This window comes from Lupinus angustifolius, chromosome LG20, assembly GCF_001865875.1.
Source record: "Lupinus angustifolius cultivar Tanjil chromosome LG20, LupAngTanjil_v1.0, whole genome shotgun sequence".
Lineage (NCBI taxonomy): Eukaryota > Viridiplantae > Streptophyta > Magnoliopsida > Fabales > Fabaceae > Lupinus > Lupinus angustifolius.
Window position 1 is genome coordinate 16,732,616 of NC_032028.1, and position 20,336 is coordinate 16,752,951.

Here is a 20,336-nt window from a genome sequence, read left to right on the forward strand (position 1 = left end):
AGGCCTCGCCCGACGCCCAGGCCAACTCAATCAACACCCTTTCAACCTCAGGTCGTCGAACCTCATGCGGACGGTCTGCCCTGAAGAGGGTACCGCCTCCCCACAAGCTCGCCCAACGAAGTCACAAACTTGGTCGCCAAGGCAGATCTCTCACCCAAATCAAACGAAGCTCGTATCAAGTCTCCCAGCATACTCGCCCAGCATCCTGGCAGACTGGGGGCAACTGTTCCTACCCGGCGAACCAAAGGTCCCATGCTTGGTCGCCGAGGTGGGCCTCACTTGTTGGGACCACCAGAGTTGACCCAAGAGACAACATGCTTTCCGTACTCCACCAACCTACCTGCCAGCACGACAGACGGGTTGCAGAACGGGTACCAAACCAACCACAGGCTAGAAGACAAGAATGGCACAGTGTACAGTCCTAGCAGACCGCCTGACACGGGAAAAGCACTCACGACAACACCTTTGGTCGGCCACGCGTCGCACCACCAGCCAAGAGCCCAATGTCAACTCTCCCTTCTATAAATAGGGACCTCCACCAACAGAAAGTATCTTAATCTCTTCACTCTCTAACATTACTCACTCTATTGATATTTGTCTTCACTATTCACTCACTAAGTTCATACACTGACTTGATCGTCGGAGAACCTTTTCAGGTACCTCCACCGGCGGGTCCAGCTCTCCTACTTCCTCCTGCTGCTTGACGACTACCTTCCACCCCTTCATCAACATCTGATCAACCACTGTCCGCATCTTTGTGTTCTAATAAAGAACATCTATCTTTCGGAAAGAAAATATAAAGTTTATCTCTTTTAAATTTCTGAGCGGTGGAGTTATTTTTGGGAGAAATATGACCTAAACAATGAAAATTAATATTTAGTATAACATTCAAAAGCCGAAGACATGTAAAAAATTGACTATTGTTTATCAAGCTAACCTGTTTGAACATGATATCCAAAGATATAATCTTGAGGTGAGGAAGAGTTGCAAAGAAGGCAAATGTGTTAGGTATTTCATCAAAGGTTACCACATGCTTAATGCTCTTAATCACAAGGATGTTAATAAAGGGGGACAAATCAGCATCAGAATCTAATGAAGTGAGTTTAAGGCAATTTGGTTATAAGCTTAATCGGTCGAATGGAACCATGCAGCCTAACAACTTGAGATGGCACAAGGATGAACTCACTATCTTTGGAACGGATGGTTTTAGCAAACAAGAAATTATGACAAGCTCTTCAAGCATTAGACAAATAGATAATAGACTTATAATAAAATTTTCATGCGCCTCTAGGCAAGTTCAAGAGATCTCAAACTTGTGAATGGACTAAAGTCAAAGTTGATGGAATAATGTAAAGGAATTCGAAAATATAATTGGAAGAATGAATATGAAAGTTATTTTCATTGATTGATCATTATGGAATACAATGCTTGCCTTTATACTACTTTCTTGGGTCTTAAGAAACCCTTCAAAAACAAAAAATAAATCCTAACAACTTTAATCAACTTAACTAATTCCTAATTGAACACATGCTAAAATAAGATGCTCTACTACAATCTCATCTTTCTAGAAGTATCACCCAAGTATCCCAAGCCAAATAAAACTGATGCGTTACCTCGGCCAAGTACTATTTTCTGGCACAGTCAAATTGCATAATTAACTCGGTCATGACTCACACAGTGGCACGGTCACAATGCCCAACTCTACAAGCAACATGTCAAGACTCACATCCCTCCACACAATCATAAGAAATTAACCACATTCATTTCTTAATCATGTTATTCTCCACATTCGTTTACTCAATCTTTCCTCTAATACAATCAAAGAAATTATACGGGCTACACTATTTCCCTTACAAATTAAAGGTAAGTGGTTTTCTATCAATGTCAAGAAAATTAATTTATAATAAACTTTTATTTATCTGTTTACTTTCCCTCATTCTGAAAAAGAAAAAGAAAATTGGGTTTGTAAGTTTTATTTGTAAGAAACAGGAACGTGGTTAACGGAAGAAAGTCTTACTGAAGAATGAATATGGTTATTTTCTTTTAATTGTGTTACGGGAATCATCCCCTAATAATCTTGCTGTTTCCTGGAGGAATGTGGAGGGTTGAGTTTTTATTTTCAAAACAGTGTAGTTCCTTAGGATTTGATAGTGTTTCTTAACTCATCCATCACATTTACGGATTACTTTAATTCATATACTTTGTTAAGATTAAAGTTCTATAGAAACATCGCAAAACTGGGAAGAGTTTTAATGTATATATGCCTTAAACGCATGCAAGTTCAAGTGCCTAATCTTGGAAGAATATAAAAAATAAACAAGAAATATTAGCTGCTGCTGCATGAGGATGAATGAATGCTACAACATCTCTTCAACTTCCTTGACTTTGAGTTGCTTCTATTTTTTTCTTCCTTTGCTTAATAAGATCATGTTTTGCCTGCTTCCGATCATTAGATATCTGAATCACACGACATAATAAAGTCAGAAACAGCTACAATGTTAAGTCCTCTCTTTAAGGTAAACTGCAACCAGTTTGGTGGCACAATTCAATACAGAAAAGTGCTTTTTAGCTTATTTCAGATATGTAAAAACTTAACTAAGTTGTATGGGTAAACAACTTCATCAAGCATTTATTCAATACACTACTTCGGAATAAGCTTAAAAAATTTGTTTTCATAAATATACCTCACTAATTAAAATAACTAAAAAGAGCTTATAGGAAATTTATTAACTACTTTGGCGCTGACCCAAATAAGCTCTCCACTACCAAGTAATAATGGGAAACTTGCTAGATTCACCAAAGCAATAACAATTCAACAAATGAACTCGCGACAAGTTGCATAGCGAAAGATAAAAAGAGGTACCTGCATAGCCTCCAAAAGCTTCCGCTTTTTTCGTGACATTAGAAGTTTACCCATGTCATCAACATTTTGTACATCATAACTTGATTCTTCTCCGGTTTTTGTCACTTCAGTAGCTACTTGTTCATCAACTTTAGAATCCATTGGAGTATATGTGGCATGCTGAAGTTCTTTTTTCAAATCCTTGTGGTATTGCTGCTCCAACAACATCATCTGAAACCATTGAAAATGATTGACAGTTAGTGTCTTTGGCTAGAATTACAACTGTCCAGAACATCTGTTCCCAGGAACAAAAGCTGTTTTAGAGTGTGAGCTGTTATGTTTGGGAAAATTGATTAAATCAAAAGTTTTTTTTTTTTTTAAATAGAAGAGTCATTTGCAGTGAGGGTAGAAACGTGAGCATTAAAATGGTAAGTGATCTCATTATTTAAAAGCAACTAACTATCAAACAAATATTATTAATCTATCACAAAATCTGGACCTTTTGTTTTAATTTACTATATAAAAGTTATTTTAACACAATCCAGTCCTGATAGATTATCTTCAAATTTCTTTTTGGCAAAAATGTCCGACAACATAAAACTGACTTAATTACAATCATAGATTATACTTATAAAATGGTAGTGAACATAACAGGATCCTCTCTACTCATTCCAACATTGTGATGCAACTTATTTACAATATCACCATTACCTTTTGCTTTCTCTGAGCAGCTTCATTAGCTTCTGCTCGATCAATAACACCTTCAGCCAGCAGATTCTGTGGATCGTCCAGATCCTTTCCAACACCTGGAAGCGGAAGGATTTCTTTCCTGGCAGCAGCCTGCAAGTGCTTAATGGTCTGTGCATAATCAGGAACATAGGCTCCTTCTTCCTCGTTGTCAACAAAAGGTGACAAGTGTGGTGGAGGAATCCTAATGATAAAAGAAACATTTTAACCAAAAAGAACTAGTAAACACAAACAAATCGTAATTCATAATCCATTATACATCTTCACACATATACATTAATTCACAAGCACTATACATTTATGCACATATAAATATGTATGTCCTTTACTAACAAGCGAACTTAGGTTAATACTTGCATTGTTTAAATGGATGGTCAATAATTGAGCTAGTAAACTTAAGCAGACATCAAGAAAGAGGAATAGTTGAGTTTGACACTAGACAAATGGAAATTAATCAAACAAAGAGATAATTAGACATAGAACTTACTTTCCAACCACATAATCATTTGTCGGCAAAATGATCCGTGCATTGACACAATCAAATATCCATTGTGGTTGGACATATTCTCTTGAGAGGAACTTGTGTCCTTGTGCTTCTCTGTCAACAATCTAGACACATCACAGCAATAATTAAGCGAACTTGAAAGGAAGGGTTAAAAAATTGACTTGGAAGATGGATTCTTTATCAAAACCTGATGAGTGATGCTCTGGTCAGATTCCCCAAATGGTCCCCCCTCTCCCTCCCAGGAAACAACCCCACCAAAAGCTGGAATAACAAAAAGCAATGATTCCCTTGGTACCTGATAAATAAGAGCAAACCAGACATAAATACAAATGCATACATAGAAACATATATTCAGAAGTCTGTGGGTAAAATTACAAAAATAATCATACATGAGAAAGATATAGCACAAAAGAAGTGTTTGATAAGATATGTTGTATTATATATACATGACATCCATCATCTAAAATTAACGAGCTTAGCGCTTTTAAAATTGTTTATGTTGCACTCAAAGAGCACCTTATTAAAGAGAACTGAAACTGAGTAAATTAATTATGCCAGGGTAGTAGAGGCTTGGACTGACTTATTTATTTAAGTTCTGAAAAGCTTAGAAACAAAATGTTATGGAAGAGCTTTCAGCTGAAAAACTGTCCTGGTGTAAAAATAAATCTAACCCAAATACGCTATACAAGCAAGGCCCTTCATTGTTTCTCGTTGTACACGTGAGTGTACAATACACGGTTATACTTCCAATGACTCTAGTACGCATACTGAAGAAAAATAGCAACATTAGCATTAAGCTTAAGTGTAAATCACGAAGCCATTGTTACCAGATTTACCAACTACTTACTAAACTCATTCATTATATATACATCCTTTTTTTGAACTTTTCCAACAATATTTCTGTAATAGCAATACCAAGTGACTAAACTACAAAATATCAAAGACAATAATTTTAAGCTACTGGTGTTAACAGTTTCAATCGGTTATTGGTCTGACCTCCCTACTCAAGAAGAATTTCAAATTTTGGAAGAGCTTTCTACATTCCTGTGTATCTTGATCCTCTTCCTCCTCATCTCCGGCAGCCTCTTCAACAAGGTGCATTAGTGCACCAGGTCCATGCTCGTTAGATGGTAGTTGATGATGAAGTTGAGCAAGCCTTAGTTCAGACTTTTCATCTTCAGACTGTGCTCCACTTTGCTTCACCTCAACGTGCTCGTTTTCAACTATATAAACAGATTCAGAATTCACTGCTGAAGGTCTGGTATTGCGACCGACGTATCTAGATAACGCATATAGATCTGCATTGTTTGAAAAGAAAATTAATGCATGTACATAAATAACAGCTTCTACAGTTGAATTAAACTGAAGAGAATGGTACCTGCAGCCAAAGCTTCCAAACGGGGATCAAGCAATGGGGGATACTTCAAATTTATAGAGTGATAGAGACGGAAATTCACAAAACCAAGAAGAGGCTGCATCAATCCATGAATTAATTTCAAGAAATTAGTAAAAAATTCAACCAAACCAATGTGAATGTTTGCAATCTAATGGTGATAGAGTGCATATTAAACAGTAAAAGCTTTGAAACAACACTCTACTGAATAGAAACTTTTGCAACGATGATTTAACTAATAGAAATAAAGTGGATATTGATGAGTTAAAGCTTCCAGGAGTAACATTATAGTCTATATATAAACATGAAAATGATACCAACCTCATACAATTGCAGAAAGTTTAGCATGGTATGGAGGTCAACTTCTTCAGACACAACCTGCTGTAGTGAGTGAGGAGTTAACCATGTAATTGCCTGGCCCTCAACGGCAGCCTGCACAAACAACAAATTAGATTTATAACATGTACGAGTAATATTAATGACCATTACAAATGCATCAACTGATACCTGGTAGTATATGCCTTTGACAGATACAAAAGCTTTTCTTAACTTGTGAGTGCGGGATATGAATGCTTGCCATTCATGTGCCAGTCTAGCATACACAGTCAAAAGCAAACAAATTAAGGCAGATAAAATACCATAATCACATAAGATTTTATAATAATCTTAGAAAATGGGCCAAAACTACGAGTGAGATTTCACCAAGTCCACCTTCTTCTTCTTCTTCGAGAAAGAGAGGGTATCAAAAACATAAACTTTACCATCCAAAATTTTAAAATATCAAGTGTTTACCTTCGACACTTATGGACTCGCTCCACATCAATCTTTTTGCTCTCTGAAGCAGGTAATGCTGCAAACAGATGTACCATCGAGAGACAGTCATCCAATTCTCCTAGTGCATCCACAAATCTTGGGTACCTATAATTTGAAGAATAATCAAATTAATTTGAAATTCATTTCTGGCTGCAAGACATAAATTTAGATACACCTAACAAACAAACCTCTGTCGGATAATCCGGTCAATCTTGGGTTTAGGCGTCTGATCCCTCAGCCTATTTGCACGTTCAATGTTTTTCTTTGCCTCAGCTTTCTTTATTTTCCTCTCGTGTGTTTTTATTGCTCTATGCACCTCAAGCAAGGGTTCATGATGAAGAAAGGCGATATCCTTGACATGGTAATAAGTCTGATGGGTTCCCTTGAACTTCTTTTTTGGCTCCCGAGGGGTTACACCTTTCAAAATGCATAGTTTCCTGAAATTTGTTAAGTCAACATTAGAAAACCATTATCTTCTTTACGCCAATTTATTTTCCAATTTTTCGTAGTCTAGCTAAAAACTTGCAATTTTCCTAGAGAAAGCAAGTCCTAGCACAACATTTTCACTTCCTTTTTATATCTGGGTCGGATAAAGTTGATACTAATTATGAAAATAAATAATGTGGGTAGTCATGAGAAGGAGAACCTGAAAAGAGGTAGACTGATTTGGAGCAGCTTGAGTGCTTGTGACCTGGTAACAAACTTAGCAGCATTCCCCTCCTTTTTCTTCCCCTATATAAGAGAAACATAGAACAAAAGTATGTCAAACACAGAAGCTTAACAGCAACATAAAGCTAAGAAAAGAACATGATACGGGCCAAAGGTAAAAGAGTGAAATGGAAACAAAGGAAGCCGAAAACAATAACTGTGAAAAAATAGGGTGAATTTGCAGCAGCAAGTTATGAAAGGGGAACATTACAATGAAAGGGAGTACTCACCGGAGGTCTGTAATGCTTCCCCACCATTGTTTACCGTTAGATAAGTAGAAATCTGGAGTGCAATTGTAAAAGTAAACAAAAAAATAAGAAACTACATGAATTTACTTATGAAAAATTGAGTAACTTGGGAATAACGAACAATTCCATCCATATAAATATAAGTACAACAACTGGACTTGGTGAATCAAACTTCGAACGAAACAAACAGGTAGAATGAAGAATAAGCCAATTATGTCAAAAGCAAACAAATTAAGGCAGATAAAATACCATAATCACATAAGATTTTATAATAATCTTAGAAAATGGGCCAAAACTACGAGTGAGATTTCACCAAGTCCACCTTCTTCTTCTTCTTCGAGAAAGAGAGGGTATCAAAAACATAAACTTTACCATCCAAAATTTTAAAATATCAAGTGTTTACCTTCGACACTTATGGACTCGCTCCACATCAATCTTTTTGCTCTCTGAAGCAGGTAATGCTGCAAACAGATGTACCATCGAGAGACAGTCATCCAATTCTCCTAGTGCATCCACAAATCTTGGGTACCTATAATTTGAAGAATAATCAAATTAATTTGAAATTCATTTCTGGCTGCAAGACATAAATTTAGATACACCTAACAAACAAACCTCTGTCGGATAATCCGGTCAATCTTGGGTTTAGGCGTCTGATCCCTCAGCCTATTTGCACGTTCAATGTTTTTCTTTGCCTCAGCTTTCTTTATTTTCCTCTCGTGTGTTTTTATTGCTCTATGCACCTCAAGCAAGGGTTCATGATGAAGAAAGGCGATATCCTTGACATGGTAATAAGTCTGATGGGTTCCCTTGAACTTCTTTTTTGGCTCCCGAGGGGTTACACCTTTCAAAATGCATAGTTTCCTGAAATTTGTTAAGTCAACATTAGAAAACCATTATCTTCTTTACGCCAATTTATTTTCCAATTTTTCGTAGTCTAGCTAAAAACTTGCAATTTTCCTAGAGAAAGCAAGTCCTAGCACAACATTTTCACTTCCTTTTTATATCTGGGTCGGATAAAGTTGATACTAATTATGAAAATAAATAATGTGGGTAGTCATGAGAAGGAGAACCTGAAAAGAGGTAGACTGATTTGGAGCAGCTTGAGTGCTTGTGACCTGGTAACAAACTTAGCAGCATTCCCCTCCTTTTTCTTCCCCTATATAAGAGAAACATAGAACAAAAGTATGTCAAACACAGAAGCTTAACAGCAACATAAAGCTAAGAAAAGAACATGATACGGGCCAAAGGTAAAAGAGTGAAATGGAAACAAAGGAAGCCGAAAACAATAACTGTGAAAAAATAGGGTGAATTTGCAGCAGCAAGTTATGAAAGGGGAACATTACAATGAAAGGGAGTACTCACCGGAGGTCTGTAATGCTTCCCCACCATTGTTTACCGTTAGATAAGTAGAAATCTGGAGTGCAATTGTAAAAGTAAACAAAAAAATAAGAAACTACATGAATTTACTTATGAAAAATTGAGTAACTTGGGAATAACGAACAATTCCATCCATATAAATATAAGTACAACAACTGGACTTGGTGAATCAAACTTCGAACGAAACAAACAGGTAGAATGAAGAATAAGCCAATTATAAGCACACAAAAAGCATTAAAAATAAAATAAATAGGAAGGGAAGGTTAACAATAATTTTAATTAGTAATATGGTAAGTTTTGATGCTGCGAACAATAACTTCCGCTATATCAGGCTTTCTATAGAACACCTTGTGTGCATCATCAATATAAAGAGAATGAAGAATGGATAAAGAGAGAGGCAAAGGAATTATTAGGGTAAGTGAGAATGGTGAAGAATCAAAGGAAATCAAAAGGAAAAGGGGGAAAAACCAACCTTTGTGTTGGCGGCTACGTATTAGTGAGTGGATTCAGAGAAAGATACCAACAATCTCAAATAGAGAGAAAGAGTCCAACAATCTCAACTATCAACCAAAACTTAAATACTAGGGTTTCTTTCGCTATGCTCTTTCTCTATGTCATAATTCATATTTACTTATTATTTTATAAATATTTGAATTAAATAGAATTGTATGTATCTAATATATAATGATTAATTTATTATGTACGATTTAATTGCTAATTTACTTTATTATTTTCATGGTATAATAAAATACAGTAACCTTTTGAAAATCTAATCTATCTAAATTTTTTTGTAAAGAGAACTAAGAAAAAGAGAAAGATTTAAGTCAATAAGAATAACAATTAATTTGGATTGATATTTTGACACTGAGCACATGAGTGAGAATCTAGCTTAGTTCGGTAGTTTATCACCTTATTAGTCTCCCTAACAATAAAGTTGATCTTCACGTTCCAAACGTGAGATATTCATGTATAAACATTAGAGGCAATATGTTTGATGCAGTTATTTCAGATTTGAATTCCCTTAAATATAAATTGCACAACTTCTAAGACAATCAATTTCCATATTAATTTTTTTCAAACGCAAGTTCCAAGCTATTTTCAATGTTTATTAACAAATGTTCATCATAGAAACCCAAATGCATGCAAATTTTTACTTTTTCAAAAAAAATGGTTTTGTAGAAAAATAATCATGAACAAATGAGCTTTTGATCATGTCATCTTTATAATCTGATGTGGAATAAGCTGAGCTCTTGTAAGCCTTTGTTGATTAAATAATCAAACAAAATTGCACCGCATAACTTTAAGATTGTTTGTCACTAAGTGACAATTTCACTCCAATTTTAAGATTGTCTATTCATAAACTTCCATTTTTTAAGATTGTCTTCATCTCACTCCAACTTTAAGATTGTTCACATTGTAATTAATATTTTTGTGAAATTGTATGAGTCCATCTCATTAGAGAAACCATTTTGTGTGGTGTTTAAGTAAGGATAATGCATTCAATTACTAAAAGAGACGAATAAACAAGGATGATAATATGTCATATGGTTCATTAGAATCCTATGTCATACCTTGTCTTCTAATTAGAGACTGTGCCTACAAAAAAATGTCAAAATCAAGTTTTCCAAAGGTTATTTAATTAAAGTGTGGATACTCATTTTGTCCTTCATGTTTTTTAACTTTACTAAATTAGTTCCTAATAAATTTAAATTACCAATTTAGTCCAAAAAATTTCAACATGGACTCACGTTAATCTTTTCGTTCATATCTGTTAGTTAACGTTAATTGTTTTGTCTACGTGTACCGTTAACTGCTGACATGACATAGTGTCTTCTATCCATGTTGGCAAGTATCACACATCAATGGATGACATGTAAAAATTTTAAAAATAATATTTAACTCAAAACAACGTCGTTTTAGGGTTTTCTTCTTCCATTTTATCCAAATCTCATTGGTTCTCATGTTCATTCTAAAAACTAGTATGTTACCCGTGCATATGCACATAGCATTATTTTTTTGTCGTATGGCTATGAACACATATGTTACATGTGCATTAGTATGGTTAAGAACACAAATATTAACATTTGTATTCACATAACTATGAACATACATGTTACTTGTGCATTCAAATTTCTCTAAATACATAAGAAAAATAAATGACAATGATATTGTGAAACTTCCTATTAAATCAAAATTCGTATCATAACAAACATACCTAATACAAAATAATTGGAGTGTTAAAAGTTTAAAACACAAAAGGATCTTTGATCTTCTTGAATACTCGGAAACTTCTTGGTTATTATTTTCTTCATTCTTGCATCAATTATGTTCTTCTAACGAAAGAGTATAAGAAAAGCTTTTTTCAATTAGAAATGAACTTGTTACACAACAATGAACCTGTGTAAACGGCTCCTTGTAGGCATTGGATATTGTGTGATACAAATCAAGAAGCAAAAAAATTGAAACTTCCTATTAAATCAAAATCCATGTAATAGTATCACAACAAACATACGTGATATAAAATAATTGGAGTGTTAAAAGTTTAAAACACAAAAGGATCTTTGATCTTCTTGAATACTCGGAAACTTCCTAGTTATTATTTTCTTCATTCTTGCATCAATTATGCTCTTCTAACGAAAGAGTATAAGAAAAACTTTTTCAATTAGAAATGAACTTGTTACACAACAGTGAACCCGTGTAGACGGCTCCTTGTAGGCATTGGATATTGTGTGATACAAATCAAGAAGCAAAAAAATTGAAATTAAATCTTCATCTGGTGACACTTACATCTAGGAAAAGAAAGAATCATTATCATGATTCATATAGCTAGTCTATGCCATGACCATTAGTTGAAATTTTAAACAACTAGTTACAAAGGAAGAAAGAGTTAGAAAATAAGACTATGAAGAGAAGGCAAATACTCATTGAGATATGAAATTTTTTAGTAAAAGAAACTTTTGAGTGAATAGAAATAAATAAATGGATTGAAAAAGGGTACATTTGATGTTGAGCATGATGGGTTGGGGTTGTTGTTTCAATGACTACTAGTGTCTTCATCTCATAATCTTAAAAGAAAGAGAAAGCGAGTGAAGGAAGAAGAGGTTGAGAATGAGGGATTGGGGATGTTTTGGTTCAACTGATCTATTTCCCTCTTTTTATGGAATAGTATATTTTAAAGATGATTCATATTTTCAAGTCTTTGGACTTTTTCACTATTGCTATTGTTAACAATGGTCAAAAGAGGTGAAATTTAAGGATGGATATGGTCTTAGTTATCCAGGATGAAGAACAATACATATATGAAATATTGATATGTAGGTATTATTTTGACTTGAGATATGAAATTTTCATTTTCTTCTAAAGAGTGTATTTATATAACAGTTCTACATTTAGTTTCAATTATGTTGACTGCGTAGCTTGAAACAATTCTGAATGACATGAAATATATTTAGTGACTAAGTCACGATCAGGTCGCTATCTTGGTACTGCTAAAATTGTTCAAGAAGACTATCAACCATGTCGTCCCCAGGATAAAACAAACAAGTTCTATCTTATTCGATTTCCTATTGCACTGTAAGAATCAATCTCAAATACACCCACAATATGACTAACGGTGTCAATTCTCGAAATTCTCACAATATGGCTACTTGTCCCAATTCTTTTCTCACAATTCTAACTAACAGTGTCAGTTCTCAAAATTGCCACAATTTGGTTGTTTGTGTCAATTCTTAGTGCCACGAAAAGAAAGGGAGTGAAGTTTGTCGAAAATGCATCGGTGAAAATTTATGAGGGAGAAAGAAGAAAGTCGAGGAATATTGCTCGATTGATGCGGTGAATCATAAAGGGAGGATGCCTTTATTTATAGCCTGAAGCCTCCAACCGCACCTCCATCCGACAACCCAGAAATAAGGTAACATCCAAACGGTTACATGATCTAGCGATGGAAAAAATTACCACCTAAATCCTCACCTCCCTTGACCGGGTCTTTCTCCCACTCTCCTCACTTCTCCAATCGGTGTTGACTTGGTCAGCCACACGGTGCAGGCCCAAGCCCATACGCCCTAAAAATAAAAAATAAGAAATAAAAAAATTATTTAAAAAAAATGTCGGGCCCAAGCCGAGCTGGCCGGACGGCAGAAATAGGTGGTGGTGGTGCGCGCGCAACACACATGTATGTTGATGGGCTTTATTTATGTGAGTCATCACCCACCCATAAAACTCATTGTACCCCTTGGGGCACACCCCAAGATTAGAACTTAAGGCTTATATAGCCTTTCAACCTTCCTCCTCAAAGCAATTTGAGACTTGGATAATTTTTTCATTTCATACCCCAAGATACATCATTAATGGCCTCGTTAATATGTTTTTAAACTAGAAATTTTCAATGATCCCCCACTTGAAATTAAAAAAAAAAACCGGGAATATTTGTGGTCTCGATTAGATTGTGCATAAACAAATGTGTTATGCGACTTGAACTTTTACATAGTGAATAAAATCCAGATTTTACTAGAGTGACTCGAAGTCTTGAACTCTATCTCCGACATCAAACCACACACAACTTTTTCAAATGTGTATTCTGTAAATCATGGGAATTGATGAACATGCACGTCTATCCCACTATAATGAACGTTTTAAAAATTTATGCCCCTAAATTTCATAGGAAGCGGCCCTCACTTCCATATTCACATAGGTGAGTCTATCAAGAATACCTTTGTAGTCTAGGACTCTAGGTACTCCACTCTAATTGGAGTAGAGATCTCATTAAGAGTTTAACGCATCCTTACATGTACTCTAGGAATCATGCTTCTCATAATTTTATAGCATGTTCATTTTGATATCACTTCACAACTTGTTATTACTCATTGAACCTATTTCTTGAGATCTTCAGTCAGTTAGACCGGGTTACCATCATGAGTAATCATTATTCTAAGGGCAATAGTCTCATACTTTTAGAAGTATCATAGACTTTCTCTGTAGCTAGTCCTTTCATGAGAGGATCTGCTAAGTTATTTGCAATGCGTACATGATCCACTCTAACAGCTCATGTAGAGAGTAACTCCCTAATGGTGATGTGCTTATGATGAATTTGTCATTTCTTATTATTATAAAAGCAGTTCTCAATCTTTACAATAGCCGCAGTACTATCACAATGGATCAACACAACTAATATCAGTTTTTCTATTAGAGAATCTCTGCAAGTAAGCTTCTTAGTCAACTTGCTTCTTCACTAGTTGTTGCTAGTGCTGTCATCTCAACTTTCATAGTGAATTGGGCCAAAATAATATGTTTCTTTGACTTCAAAGAAACATCCCCATCAACTATGTTAAATATATAGTCACTGGTTGCTTTGGAATCATATAAAAGAGTATTCCAATCAACATCGCTAAATCATTCTAAGATAGCTAGAAATATTCGGTAATGTAATCCAATGTTTATTGTTTTATTAAGTTACCCCATTACCCTTTCTATAGTATGTCAATGCTACATACTAGGTCTACTGGTAAATCTGCATAATAATCTGACAACATAGGAAATGTCGGGTCTAGTGCAATTAGTGGCATACCGAAGGCTGCCAATGATGTTAGCATATTCAGTTTGTCTTACACCTTCACTAGTATTCCTAAATTTTACACTTGGATCATATGGTGTGCTAGTAGGTTTACAGTCAAAGTATTTACATTTCATTAAGATCTTTTCCACATAGTGAGATTGATCCAAAGAAATTCTTTCTTTTGACTTAGTAATTTTTATAGCAAGGATTACACTTGCCTCTCCAAGCTCTTTCATATCAAAGTTGTTATACAACAATGATTTCAATTATTCACAATATGAATGTTAGAACCAAATATGAGTAGGTCGTCTACATAGAGACATATGATAGTGCAAATGTCATTTTCTGATTTGTAATAAATGGATTTGTCACTTTCATTCACCTTAAACTCATTCGAGACCATTAAGTCGTTAAACTTTTCATGCCACTGTTTAGGTGTTTGCTTAAGACCATACAACGTCTTGTCTAACTTACAAATCTTGTTCTCTTGCTCATGTATTACAAAACTTTCAGGTAATTCCATATAGATTTCTTCTTCCAAATCACCATTTAAAAAGCAGTCTTAATATTTATTTGATATACTACTAAATTATGTATCACAGCGAGTGATATTAGTACTTTAATGAATGTTATTCTAGTAACAAGTGAAAATGTATAGAAAAAATCTACATTCTCCATTTGCATATAACCCTTGGCTACAAGGCGAGCCTTGTATTTATCCATTGTGCCATAGGGTTTCAGTTTCTTTTTGAATACCCACTTACAACCAATAGGTTTGCGATTAGGAGGCAAGTCAGTTAAATGGCACGTCTTGTTAGACTCTAGAAAATCCCTCTCATCATTTATGGCATCTTGCCACAAATCAACATCCAAATAAGTCAAAGCTTCTTATAGAGTTGATGAATTTTCTTTCAATGTATAGACTATATAATCAGGTACATATTCTCTAGTAGTCCCTGATCTCTTACTTCTTTTAAGTTCTATTTCTAGACCATCATTATTATCATTATTTCTAATCACATGTATGTGACTAGTTGACGCGCCCTCACTATTCCTCGATTTAAAAGGAAATTTCATTTCATTGAAATCAACATCGTTATACTCAATGATCACTTTTGCGTTAAGGTCATAAAACATGTGCACCTTGTTATTTTCAGCGTGCCTAATGAATGCACATCCATAAGCTCTACTTGTGAGTTTAACTATCTTGGGGTCTAGTATCTAGACATAAGCGAGACAACTCCAAGTTCTCAAATAAGACAAGTTTGATTATATATTCTTAAAAGTTTCTTATGGGAAAATTTTGCTTTTAACCTTGGGGACTCTATTTAGCACATAACATATAGTTAATAAAATTTCACTTCACTAAGAGGGTGTTATACCAGAACTTAAATAATAGCTACAACTAATTTTGTTAAAGTTATATTTTTTTCTTCAATTTTACCATTCATTTCAGGTGAATATGGTGTAGTTGTTTCACAAATAATGTCATTTAAATTATAAAAATCATTAAACATTTTAGAGTCATATTTAGTGCATCTATTGCTTCTGAGTTTCTTTATTTTATTGTTGATTTTTGATTTCAGTTAAATATAATTTAAACATGTCAAGCGCTTCACTTTTATTTTTCATAAGATATACATCACTAAAATCATAGCAGTTATCAATAAAAACGATAAAGTAATCTTTACCATTTATAGCTAACGTTTCATCTAATTCACATATATATGAGTGTATTGAATGTAAATGCTTAAATTCTCGCACTACTTATTTAGTTTTTAACAATTTTTGTTTGAATTCATGATTCACAAATTTCAAAAATCATTTTTAAATAACTTTGTTATTAAACCTAAGCTATTCAAATATGAAATTGCATGTTTATTAATATGACAAAGTCTTGAATGGTAAATATTAAAATCACACAACATGTAAACTGAATCAGAAATTTTTTCATAGAATCATCAACATTTAATTTAAACATGTCATCAGTGACGTACCATTTCCCTGCAAATATCTCATTTCTATTAAGAGTGTAGAATTATGCTCCTATGTTTGGGGTAAAACCAACATTATTAAGAAGAAAACTAGAAACTAGATTCTTCCTCATCTTTGGAGTCTGCATCTCATCTTTGGAGTCTGCATCACATCTTTGAGAATCAGAGTCTTCCAAGATGTAAATTTTAGATCCACATCACCAATTCTAGCAACAATAGTGGTGTGGGAGTCACTTGACAGCACCTTCTTGTCATCATCATTTGTGTATGTTTTGAATATAGCACGATCATATCATACATGGTGGGAGGTGCCAATATCTACCCACCACCCATTAGTTCCTCCAACCATAGTGACAACACATAAAACTGTCACAAATGGCTCATCAATCATGTTGGCCTGTGGAGGACGGCCCATAGGTCTATTTCTGCACTTGCATGCAATATGACCTGGCTTCCCATATTTGAAGCATATGACCAAGTTGTCAGAGTCATTCTTAGCAGGTGGCTTAGCATATTGAACCTTCTAGGGGTTATAATTCATGTTGCAACTGGTGTTCTTAGATTTATTCCAACTTTGGTTTTGATTCTTAAAGCTAGTGCTAGAAGGCTTCATAAGTGTACTTGATAATTTTTTATTAGTGTTATCGTTGGAGAAAATTAACACATCATATTCCTAATCTTGTATACGAGCCTCTTCTTCAATGCGAAGATGGGTGATCAGGGATTCCAAAGAAATTTATCTGGTCTTATGACTAGAAGGTTTTTGAAGTCCTTACAATTATGACAACCACTTGGAATTGCCGAAATAAGAGCATACCTTCATAAATGATTTCATGAACAATTTTTTGTATCTTGTGGGACTAAGACTCTACTAATTAATTATCAATCATCTAATACTTGAGGTAGTGGCTAACAACATACTTTTTAGTCACAACTTCCTCAGTATCATATTTCTTTTCAAGTGCATATCAAAATAATTTGAAAGACTTATATGAGTTGTAGTAATCATAGAGATCATCAGACAACTCATTCAAAATGAAGTTCTTACACAAGTAATCACTTTCATTTTAGAGAGCTATTTCAATAGTCAGTTTATCACTTTCCTCTTTTTCAGCTTTTTTTGGCACCACCAGGACATCCGTCTTTAGAACGTGAACAACTTTGCTCATAGTGAAAAAAAATTAAATCTTATGTTGCTACTGTTTTAAACTTGTCCTATCAAATCGAAACAGATTGTTAAGGTCAAAGCTATCCGGTCCAATAATATAATATATGTCTATGAATATCATAGCAGTTCAAATCGTCTTAAAATTGTTGATTGCGTAGCTAGCAATAATTCTGAATGACAATAAATAATACTTACTGCTTGAGTCTCGACCATGTCGCTATTTTTAAGACGTTTCGTGGTACTGCTAATATTGTGCAAGTTGACTATCAATCACGCCGTCTCAAGGTAAAACAATTCAATTATATATTATTTGATTTCTTACTGCATTGTAAGAATCAATCTCGAATACACTCACAATATGACTACTAGTGCCAATTCTCGAAATTCTCACAATATGGCTACTTGTGCCAATTCTTTTCCATTAATTCTGACTACCATTGTCAGTCCTCGAAATTCCCATAATTTGGTTGTTTGTGTCAATTCTTAGTGCCATGGAAAGAAAGGGAAAGAAGTTTGTGGGAAATGTGTCGGTGGGAATTTATGAGGGAGATAGAAGAAAGTCAAGGAAGATTGCTCGACTTGTGCAAGGAATTATGAGGGGAAGATGCCTCTGTTTATAGCATGAGGCTTCCAACCACACCTCAATTCGACGACCCAAAAAGATGGTAAGATCTAAACTTCTACATGATATGATGATGCAAAACATTACCACATGCATCCTCACTTCCCTTGATTTGGTCTTTCTCTCACTCTACACTTCTCCAATCGTGTGCTGACTCAGTCCCACGCGTGCCACACGTGTGTTGACTTGGTCAACCACACGGTGCAGGCCCAAACCCATACGCCCAAAAAATAATAAATAAAATATATTTTATTTAAAAGGAATGTTGGGTCCAAGCCCGAACCCAAACACGCACCGAGCCGAGCCAGTCGAGGAAGAGGTGGTGGTGGTGTGCACGCCCCAAGGTTGTAACTAAGGCTTACAAAGTCTTTTAACCTCCCTCTTCTAAGCAATGTGAGATTTGTAGAATTTTTTCATTTCACAATCCCAATATACCTCATTAGTGGCCTTTCAAAACCAACAATTTCCAACAAATTCAAATACTTGCCATGTCTTTATGTTTTCTCCCCTTAAATGGCATGGGAGGTTCAGATTAAATTAAGAAGCATGATTTTTTTCTATTGTACATTTGCATAATGAACTGGTGTATATATATATATATAGAGAGAGAGAGAGAAAATGTGTTTCAATTAGGAAAAAATGGAAATTTTAGGAGACAATGTCTTTGCTATTTCACTTTCTGATGAAGAAAGAGAGACTTGTCCTTACTTTACAAAACACTTTTGACTATTGATGTTCCAATTTAGTTTTAAAATGAGATCTTGATTTAATCCTCCTCATGTTAAGAAGAGAAAAAAATGTGTCTAGAAAGAGATTTGGGTACAATGGAAGAAGAAGGGTGCAATAGAAGACGAAACCCTAGTGGTTTTAAAAAGAAATTTTTTTAAAAAAAATTACATGTCATACTTGCCAACATGGACATGGACGGAAGGGCGAACATGAATCCACATTGAAATTATTAAGAACTAAATTAGTAATTTAAATTTATTAGAGACTAATTTGGTAAGGTAAAAAAGATAAGACGCTAAAATGTATATTTACTCTTAATTAAATAAAGAATTGTGATGTTGGAAAAAGTTTATTTAACATATTACTCTAGATACATGTCAATTTTAGTGGGTAGAAGAATCTTAGACTAGTGTTATAGAAGAATTTATCATTTTTCTAACTTTTTTTGAAAATATTTAAAATCAAAATTTCATAATGTTTATTTAATGTATTAATTATGTTAGTATGATAAATGTATATTATGTAATACAATATTTTTATTAAGAATTATATCTAATTAAAAATCACAACTTTAAAAAATATTAAAAGCTTAAATATGTTGCACCTGTATTTTCACAAACAGGTGACAAAGAACAATATGATCACATAAGTTTAAATTTAATTCATCCAACCATAAACCTAATCTAAATTATTAAAATATATATTACAAAATGAGAGTAAATATATATATATATATAGTTTAATATCAACATATTATTACTTTCTAGTTTTTGACAGTCAATCTCATATATCATTTATATAAATATTTATTTAATAATGAATGATGACTAATGTATAACGTGTTTATAGTATAAAATATTTATGTAAATACACAAACTATTTTTTCTTTATACAAACTAGCAAGTTATCCGTGCATTTACATGGGACAGTATTTTTTTGCAGCATGATTAAGAACACATATTACATTTGCATTTATGATTAAGAATATATATGTTGTTCGTGCATTCACATAGTTAAAAACATATATTTTACCAGTGCATTCGTATTGTTAAAAATTATTAATTATATATAAAATCATACGGTCACACCATACAGTTTAACTGTTTAAATCGGATAAACTTAATACAGGACCTCTTCTAGTTTAACATCTTGCTCGACTTTCCCAATATTGTTTTTAAACATACATAACATGATATAGTTAGTAGTATCTTATTAATAAAAAAAATCATCAATAAATTTATAATTTCATTATTATTTGATTCTAAAATAACATTAGTATAAAAATAAGTATTATTATTTAACGCTAAAATATGATTCATATTATTATTATTATTTTAATATCGGCATAGAAACATTATATTTTAATATTGCATAGGTAATCATATTCCTTTTATTTTTAAATAAATCACATACATTATAGAGTTAATTTGTTGTATAATCATCTTATTATATTTGATCGTTTAACTTAATTGATTAATTCTGTATAATGTCATTTTTGTAATTGATCCATAAAATTTGAGTTTTATATTTATTTATGACATTAAAAATATAATTATGTATTTATCAATATAATTATAATTGTGCGTTAAGTTTCTAATGTTAAATAATTGTGTAATATGCTCAATTAATCATGCACGTT

The 20,336-nt window shown here is 33.7% G+C and overlaps 1 protein-coding gene across 3 annotated transcripts in view; it reads right to left on the reverse strand.

Annotated features, from left to right (window-relative positions):
- Positions 1–9,219, reverse strand: part of LOC109336718 (pescadillo homolog) — a 20,881-nt gene extending 11,662 nt beyond the window's left edge. The window contains exons 1-14 of one of the 3 annotated variants that reach the window (XM_019573485.1): positions 9,106–9,219; positions 8,619–8,670; positions 8,327–8,412; positions 7,869–8,117; positions 7,660–7,785; positions 5,995–6,079; positions 5,809–5,919; positions 5,473–5,566; positions 5,091–5,392; positions 4,282–4,389; positions 4,077–4,198; positions 3,554–3,773; positions 2,864–3,073; positions 2,365–2,457 (exon numbers count right to left, since the gene is read on the reverse strand). In XM_019573485.1, the coding sequence (XP_019429030.1) occupies positions 2,371–2,457; positions 2,864–3,073; positions 3,554–3,773; positions 4,077–4,198; positions 4,282–4,389; positions 5,091–5,392; positions 5,473–5,566; positions 5,809–5,919; positions 5,995–6,079; positions 7,660–7,785; positions 7,869–8,117; positions 8,327–8,412; positions 8,619–8,645 (1,827 nt within the window). In that variant the 5' untranslated portion in view covers positions 8,646–8,670; positions 9,106–9,219 and the 3' untranslated portion in view covers positions 2,365–2,370. Of the gene's footprint in view, positions 1–2,187; positions 2,458–2,863; positions 3,074–3,553; positions 3,774–4,076; positions 4,199–4,281; positions 4,390–5,090; positions 5,393–5,472; positions 5,567–5,808; positions 5,920–5,994; positions 6,080–6,279; positions 6,406–6,488; positions 6,738–6,946; positions 7,033–7,238; positions 7,383–7,659; positions 7,786–7,868; positions 8,118–8,326; positions 8,413–8,618; positions 8,671–9,105 lie in introns of those variants that run through there. The other 2 variants (XM_019573483.1, XM_019573484.1) reach the window with 2 other exon arrangements.